At 66.4% G+C, this 7,767-nt stretch overlaps 1 protein-coding gene across 4 annotated transcripts; it reads right to left on the reverse strand.

The window, feature by feature from the left end:
• Window positions 1-40: 40 nt before the first annotated feature.
• Window positions 41-6,641, reverse strand: LOC136024132 (collagen alpha-2(VIII) chain-like). 4 transcript variants are annotated; one of them, XM_065699242.1, is made up of 23 exons: window positions 6,302-6,641; window positions 5,996-6,132; window positions 5,585-5,653; window positions 5,350-5,412; window positions 5,204-5,269; window positions 4,701-4,907; window positions 4,137-4,490; window positions 3,862-3,981; window positions 3,728-3,781; window positions 3,497-3,523; window positions 3,081-3,182; window positions 2,874-2,918; window positions 2,620-2,700; window positions 2,472-2,513; window positions 2,336-2,363; window positions 2,097-2,146; window positions 1,857-1,991; window positions 1,648-1,710; window positions 1,481-1,549; window positions 1,271-1,339; window positions 940-1,134; window positions 671-783; window positions 41-520 (listed from the first exon to the last, which is right to left on the reverse strand). In XM_065699242.1, exons 1-23 carry the CDS (start codon window positions 6,624-6,626, stop codon window positions 310-312), a joined length of 2,625 nt encoding a protein of 874 aa, XP_065555314.1. In that variant the 5' UTR covers window positions 6,627-6,641; the 3' UTR covers window positions 41-309. The 4 variants fall into 4 exon arrangements, with proteins under 4 accessions (XP_065555314.1, XP_065555313.1, XP_065555315.1 ...); XM_065699241.1 differs by having other exon boundaries at window positions 4,137-4,493; XM_065699243.1 differs by lacking the exon at window positions 5,350-5,412 and having other exon boundaries at window positions 4,137-4,493.
• Window positions 6,642-7,767: the final 1,126 nt, after the last annotated feature.

Here is a 7,767-nt window from a genome sequence, read left to right on the forward strand (position 1 = left end):
GCAGCAGGAGATGTCCCCCCCCCAGTAACAGCACGCTGGGTATCATCCAAGCCCCAGCGTTTTGCATCTTTATTTCCAGAGCAGTGGCAGCATTCCCTTTGCCGGAGCTGCAGGGACGCAGCCGGGCACAGACCAGGGATGCACGGGGTTGGCACAACCTGTGATGAGCCCGGCTGCACGCTTGGCATCCTCTCGATGCTCTCACCTGGCTCCAGCGCTGCACTTCTCCCTCCCATATCCTCACCCGCAGGACAAGGAGAAGCCGCCCGGAGCGTGCAGCCGGAGATCACCGGTGCCACGGTGCCGGCATCACCACATGTGCCGGTAGGGAAAGGCCACCTCCACGCAGAGCACCACCAGCGCCTCGGAGCAGTTGTGCCGCTGCCCAGCCAGGAGCCTGCCCTCGTCCAACGCGGCGGCCAGGCCCTGCCCGGTGCCGGAGCTGCGCCAGCCCTGGCAATCCCGCTTGCGGGCTTGGCTGCCCCGTGGCGTGGATCCGTGCCAGGCCAGCGCCCGGGGCCTGCGGGCAGGGATGGGGGTGAGAAAGGCTGGGGCACCCCCTCCAGCTCTTTGCATCTGTGCGAGCATCAGGAGCAGGGGGACCCGTGCGGACCCCCCCGGTGCGGGTGCATTCATTCAGGGTTACCCGGCTGGTGCCCACCAGACTCACCAGAGAGGATCCGTCAGGACATTGCCCCCGTTGAAGGAGTAGATGGGGCCCCGCAGCGTGGCACTGGTCTGACCCTCAAAGAGGGAGCTCCAGGACTTGGCCAGGAGCTGCCCCTGTGGGCACAAGCAGTGGCACTGAGCTGGTGGCCGGGGGCTAAGGCGATGCCACGTGTGGGCAATAACTCGCCCTCCGCTCCTCCGAGCTCCCCATAACACAAGTGCTGAGCACGGCCAGGGTGCAGCAGCCCCATGGGGGACAGGGGTACCTGCCTTCAGGTTGACGATAGGGAGGTTCCTGTCCGTCCTCTTGACGATGGAGACTAAGTCCTGCGTAGGGGCTGACAGGAACGCCCGGAAAGTGCCGTAGAGCTGAGCCTCCTGGGACTGCCGGTAGCACTGCAGGTCCGCACCGCGGAGCCCGCTCATGTCACCGGTGAGGGGCACGTTCAGCGCGGCCAGGCGGAGCTGGGGGGAAAGCAGGGAGGCTTGGGCATGGCTGGGATTTGGGGTCTCTGTTCTCCCTTCCCAAGAGGGTGTGAGGGGCTGCCCGGGCATGGAAAGGTCCCCCCAGCACCTCTGCCCAGAGCTGGGCATCGCTTACTGATGGGATCCGTGGGGCGATGGTGGTGGGCAGGGGCTGGGGCATCTCTTGTCCCCCTTCCTTCTGCACCTGCAATAACACAGCTCAGGTCAGCCCAGGGACATCCATCCCTCTGCCAAGGGTGCAGCCCAACACCACCCCAGGCTCTGCGTGTGCGCTGCCCTGCAGGTACCCCATCTCCATGGCACAAGGACCTGCTGCAGGGCTCACCAGTGAGTCCATTGGGGTCAGCGCAGGCGGTGCCGTGTCAGAACCTTTTGTCTGCACCCGCTTTGCCTCCTGAATGCAAAGGAGAGGACAGTCCCACAGGAGCCTGTCTCCCCCCCTGGCCAACAAAGGAGGGCTCTATCCCCTCGATGGGTACGCGCACCCCTCACCTGGTACCGTGGGGTGGAAGCAGAGGGGTCATCACCAGCAAAAAGCGACTTTGAATCCTCCAGCTGCTCAAAGCAATGAGCAGAGCGATGGGTTAGGGGGGAACCAGCTCCTTCCCAGGTCTCTGCTGCCCCAGTGACAAATCCAGCTGCCAGGGCTGGATCCTGCCCCCCCCAACCCTATGAGGGCCCTCAAGGGGTGTGCTCGGTACCAGGAGGCGGCTCCAGCCGGTGGGGGTCCGGAGGAAGGCGCTGCTCCCTTCCCGCACATAGACCAGGCTCCCCTCGGGCACGGCGCTGCCCGACTTCAGCATCAGCTCCTTGGTCCTGAAGACCCACATCTGGCGCTGGGGGATGGAGGGGGTCATGGCTCAGGGTCATGGCCCAGCTGCTGTGCATGGGGCAGCCGGACAGGCTGGGGGTGCTCGACTATGGCCGCGGGCAGGACCAACCTGGAGATCGACACGGGAGTCCAGCGGCTCCGTCCGAGGGACGTCGGCACCTGGAGAGGGTTGGGGGTTATGAGGCATCCCTGTGCAGGGGCTGGATGCTCTCTGCAGGGATGCTGGTACTGGGAGCCGGGAGGGAGAGCCAGCTGCGGTGCTGGGGACCCCAGGAAGGGAGGCAAGACTTGATAAAAGGTGGTTCCACAGAGGATGGAGCACTGGAAACACCTGGGAAATGGCCTCACCTTCTGTCCAGCCTGCATCCGAGGCTGCCTGCAGAGGCAAGTGGGGCCCGTTACTGGTGTTGGGCACTAGAACACCCTTCCCGGTGCATGGGGAGGGGACAGGGTCTCTCCTGGGGACAGCAAGGCTGTGTCTTACCGGCTGCTTGCAGGGCTGCTGGGCACGGATGGGGTAAACCCTCTGGAAGCAAAGAGAGGTGGGTTTGTGGGGAGCCCCCCGTGCTGTGCATGCTCACACGTGTGCGTGCTCTGGCACAGGCACATGCACAGCCAGGGCTGCACCTTACATTGAGGTAGAGGAGTCCTGGTGCTCCGGGGGGACCAGGGGGCCCGGGGGGGCCGGGGTTCCCAGGGGGACCTCGAAGACCCTGCAGCAGATCAGTGTGGAGGTTGGGCTGGGCTGTTTTGGTGCTGCCTTTTGGGGGGGCAGCTATAAGACACCCCATTGCTGCCCCTCATCCTTCCCACTTCCTTCCCCTCCCAGGGCTGCCCCCCCGGGGCTGAGGCAGCACACAGACACGAGCCAGGCAGTGTCTCTCACATGGGGAATGATTGCTCCGTAAATCTCCGTCTCCTCTTTGCTGCCCTGCAGAGAAAGAGAGAAGATTGAGATGATCTCCATCCTCCCGCTCTCCATCCTCCATCTCTCCGAACCAGCTGGGGCTGTGAGCCCTGGGGACCTGCCAGTGGGGCACACAGAGCCCTTGGGCACCCCTTGCCATGATCCCCATGATCCCTGAGGACTCACCGTCTGGTACCCATTGATGGGCACCCAGGAGCCGGCCTGGCTGCCGGTGCTGGGGAAGGGGGGGTGGCCTGGTTTGCACCCATGTTCCCCATAGCAGCACCCCTGGGTGAGACACAGAAAAGGCACAATTATATGCTGTGATGGGGATGCTGCATGTGTGCATGGGGGTACTGCATGCTTGCACGGGGGTGCACACATGTGCACTGCATGCACTGCATTGCAGTGTGACTCTCCAGTCCCTCCTCCCTGTGCCCCAGCCCGCCTGGGGACCCCAGTGGTGCCACTGGGGGAGTGAAGGTTGGGGCTGCCCATAGAGAGGGCGGTGGGGAGCGGAGGCAGCACTCGTGGCTCAGGGGTTCACATTCAGGTTGTGAGGATGGGGCCCACCCCCTGCACCAGTGCCTGTGGCTACTAACCCGCTCTCCAGGGTCGCCCTTTTCTCCCTGGAAGGAAAGCAGAGAGGTCCTGTTGGTGCCCAGCTCTGGGGGTACAGTCACAGCCCCCCTGCTCAGCGCTGTGCCTCACCCCACCGGGTGACACCCGCCATGGAACTCTTTGGTTTTGACACCAGCACCGGGGAGCAGCGCGGCCGATGCTGTCCCCATGCCCCAGGTGCCAACACCATCACTCGCAGTGCCCTGGCTCACCTTGGGGCCCGGTGGCCCGGCTGATCCATGGTGCCCTGCGTGGCGCAGGTCGCACTGGAAGGAGAGCATGCGCCAGGGTGAGCATGGTGTAGGTCCCCGAGCACCTGCAGCCCCGGGACCGACCCCCTACTCACCCTGTAGTCCCCCGGTGGACCTGGTGGCCCCATGGGCCCAGGCATGCCTGGGGCGCCGGTCTCTCCGGTCCGGCCAGGGTTCCCTGGCATGCCCGGCAGTCCATATTCACCCTTCTCACCCTGCCAGCGTACATGGGGTGGTGAGTGTAGGGGCTTAGCACCCCGGACCCATAGCAGCAGGGCTGGGGCAGAGCAAGTTGCTCACGGTCCATCCCCATTCCGCTGCCTCTGAGCTCCTGCAGTGCCATGGACAGGCTGGGCTCGGACCCCCTTACCTTTAGTCCAGGGAATCCTGGCTCCCCTCGGAGCCCTGGTTTGCCAGGAAGTGATGTAGGTCCTGTGGGACCGGGGGGTCCTTCGTGCCCAGGCACCCCGGGGGGACCTTGGGGCCCTGGGAGCCCTGGTGCCCCGGGGGGCCCATCTGTTCCAGCCAAGCCTGGAGATCCCGGAGCTCCTTCAGCCCCAGGGAAACCAGGGGGTCCCACAGCCCCAGGCGGGCCGGGGGGTCCTGGCTGCCCATCCCGCCCAGGGACCCCTGGGGGGCCTTCGTGGCCTGGGTAGCCTGGGGGTCCAGGCAGCCCGGGGGGACCTGGGGGTCCCGGGTTTCCCACCGGGCTGGATGATCCCAGCTGCTGTTGGGTTGGAGTTAGTGAATGGCACCATCCCATCCCCTATTCCCATCCCCTGCTCCCATCCGCTATTCCCATCCCCTATTCCCATCCCCTGCTCCCATCCCCTGAGCTGCCCACGGCCATGGGCCCCAGCCCTCCCCATCCCTGCTGGGCATTGACACCACTGTCAGGCCCCCCACCCTGGCATCAACCTGCCCGAGCGCTCACCTCGTTCTCCGATCCCTTGGGAAGGGAGGCAGGTGCAGGCTGGCTCCTGGCTCCCCAAGTGCCTGGGGGTCCCGGGGGTCCCGGAGGACCTGGGGGACCCCGGGGCCCCTGGTGACCCGGCTGCCCTGGGCTGCCGGACTTCCCTCTCTCCCCAGAGAGCCCCGGCCGGCCTCTCTCCCCCGGGGATCCTCGGTCGCCTTTCTCTCCCTGTTTGGAAAAGACAGAGCCTGGCTCCGGCTCCTGGTGCTCTCCTCCATCAGCGCCCACAGCAGGGACCTGCTGCCCCCTGCCAGGGGACACGCGCGCTCCCCCCCACCCAGACCCCGAGGCAAGAACCCAAATAGGAGCAGAAAGCATTGTGCACGGCCAAAAGGGCCTCAGGATTCCTCCCGGTGTGTCCCTATGGGTCCCTGCGCCCCCGTGTGTCCCTATGGGTCCCTGTGCCCCCATGTGTCCCTATGGGTCCCTGTGCCCCCGTGTGTCCCCGGGGAGAATGACAGCACCTTGGGGCCGGGGGGGCCGGGAGGGCCGGGGAGCACGGGGCAGACGCAGCCGGAGCCGTTGTGCATCTGGAGAGGGAGAGCGCGGTGAGGTGCGGGCTGGGAGCCCGGCTGCAGGGTGCGGGGTGGGTGCCCTGCGCCCCGCTCACCTGCATAGCAGGATCCACCTCTGGGGCTGGGGGCACCCGCCGGGGCAGCCCCTTTGCTGTTGTCTGTGTGGAGGAGAGAAGGGGCCGAGTCTGAGACCCCTGAGCACCGTCCCCCTCCCCTGCAGCACCGTCCCCATCCTGCCCTGCCAGCCCACATCCCCCAGAGCCCCCCCACGCGGGGGCACATCCCGGGCTGCCCCTCGCAGCCCCGCTGGGGATCAGGGCCCTCCACCACCTTGATCTGCAGGAACTCCTCTTCCTCCGCGCTCCCCTCGAAGATCGCCGGGGTGACCGTGGGTCGCTGCTGCGGGGATGGATGGACAGGGAGTGCTCAGTGTGAGGCTTGGGGGGCATGAAGGACCCCTCCACAGCCATGGCTGCCTGGAGAGCGGGTGGGGGCTCAGCACATCGCCGCCGTGGGGCTGTGCCATGTGCGGGGACACCGGGAGCTGCCACAGCTCCTTCCCATGGGACAGAGGAGGCTGAGCCGCGGCCGGAGCAGGGCACGTTGCGCTGCCCGGGCTGTGTGTGCAGCAGGGCACAGGTAAGGGGAAGGACGGTGCAAGGAGCCCTGCAGAGGCTGGGGGGGTTCGGGAGAGCTGGAGGAACTGTGGGGGGGGACGACACCCTGTCCGGGGAAAGGCACCTGGCCTCGTGTGCGTGGTGGGGCATGGCCAAGACCCTTCCCTGCCCCCCTGGCGAGGGGTTCCCGACGTCTGGGGGCTGTTGCCAGCGGGGGTTTGCTCAGCAGCATCTTCCGAGTGGGCTCCACGGCATCTCTGTCTGCAGGAGCAAAGGGGTGATGGGGTGGGAAGTGGTGGGGTAGCCACAGCAGCCCTGGGCCCCAGCGCTCCACACTTCACCCTCCAGCCTTATGTCAGAAGTTCCCCTCTTTGCTGGGGTGCAGGAGCCAGGGATGAAGGGAAGCCGTGCCCTGCCCCTCCATACCTACCTTCCTCCCCATCCAGCATGGGCGCTGTAGGGCTGGTGCCTGGGTCCGGGGTGGTGTCGTCCAAGCCCAGGGGATAAAACCACTGGGCCGTGGCAAAGGGCAGGCGCCCGGCCAGCATCCAGAGGATGCAGAGCACAGGGAAGAGGTGCTGGGGGCTGCCGGACCCCATGCCGCTGCCTCGGGGCCGGGCTGCCCAGGCTGGGGGTCCTGTGCTCATCCCGCTCGCCTGTGCTGCCTGCTCCCGGCACCCGCGGTTATCACAGCGGCCCCCCCGCGGCCCGACACGCCCCTTGCCCGCCCCGGCACCCGCACCTACGGGCCGCATCCGGCGGGGGCTCAGCACCAACATGGCCAGGAGTGAGGGGGGGCAGCCGGGAACCACGGGGAAGGGAGCCAGGGCCGGGAGGAGCTGACGGAACCAAGGCGAGGGCGGGCTGGGGAGGGGATGCTGCCTGGAAATGGGGAGGAAAACCAGCGAGGAGGGGGCTGGCTGAGAGCAAGGGGCATTGACCGCGGCGAGCAGTCGGGTGCTCTGCAGGGACTGCTGGTGCTGGTGCCTGGAGGGGACTCGAGACTCAGGGGACTTGGGGGTCAGTGGGGCTGAGCCCTGGGGACAGGGAAGTTGTGGATGTCCTGCAGCATATGTGATACTTGTGCCCTGTGGTGTGTGCAGTCATCGTGTCCACAGTGGGTGCAAAGAGCCCTGCGGGTCAGTGGCTCCATCAGGGCCACCTCGTTTGGGGGTCTCCAGCTGACTCCTAGACCCCCTTCTGCCACTGCCTTGCGCTAACCTGCAGCCTCTCCCCAGGCTCCAGACCCTGCTGGGGCAAGTGGAAGAAAGGCAACAGCCAGGCTGGGCCCCAGCAGCCTTGGGGACCCCAAAGAGCCACTGAGGTAGGGGAAGCTGTGCTGGGAGCTCCAAGAGCCCTGGGGCCAGGGGCAGGGGGAGCTGGGCTGCACCAAGCACCGTGCACTGAGCTCTGTGCACTGGGCATCAACCACCATCCACAGGGCACCCTCCTTGGCTGCAGGGCTGTGATCGGGGAGAGGGGCAGCATGGCTGTGGGTGCCCCCGCTCAGCCCCCCTCTCTTTGGCAGGATGGTGCTGGGACGGGGACCTGGAGGAGCACAGCGAGAGCATCCCTGTGCCCTGCACACGCTGCAGACACAACAGTCTCCGCAGTGGGCGCTCGGCGCTGCCAAGGCCTGATAAAGTGTCGCGGGGCTGGGCACATGTTTGGGTTTGGTCCCTGCTTGGACACTGTCAAGGCTGATGCCTCTGCTCCGAGTCATGGCCACTGCAGCACTGCCAGGCAGGGCAGGGGCTCCGGAGCAGCACCCGGTGCTGCTGCCTTGCAATGCCCCTGTGGCAGATGGGAGAGGAAAAGAGGGGCTGGGATGCATGGGGGACACAGACCCTGCCTGCCTGTGTCCCGCTGGCACACTTGGTGCTTCCCGATTCACAT

This window comes from Lathamus discolor, chromosome 20 (genome assembly GCF_037157495.1).
Source record: "Lathamus discolor isolate bLatDis1 chromosome 20, bLatDis1.hap1, whole genome shotgun sequence".
In the NCBI taxonomy this organism is placed as follows: domain Eukaryota; kingdom Metazoa; phylum Chordata; class Aves; order Psittaciformes; family Psittacidae; genus Lathamus; species Lathamus discolor.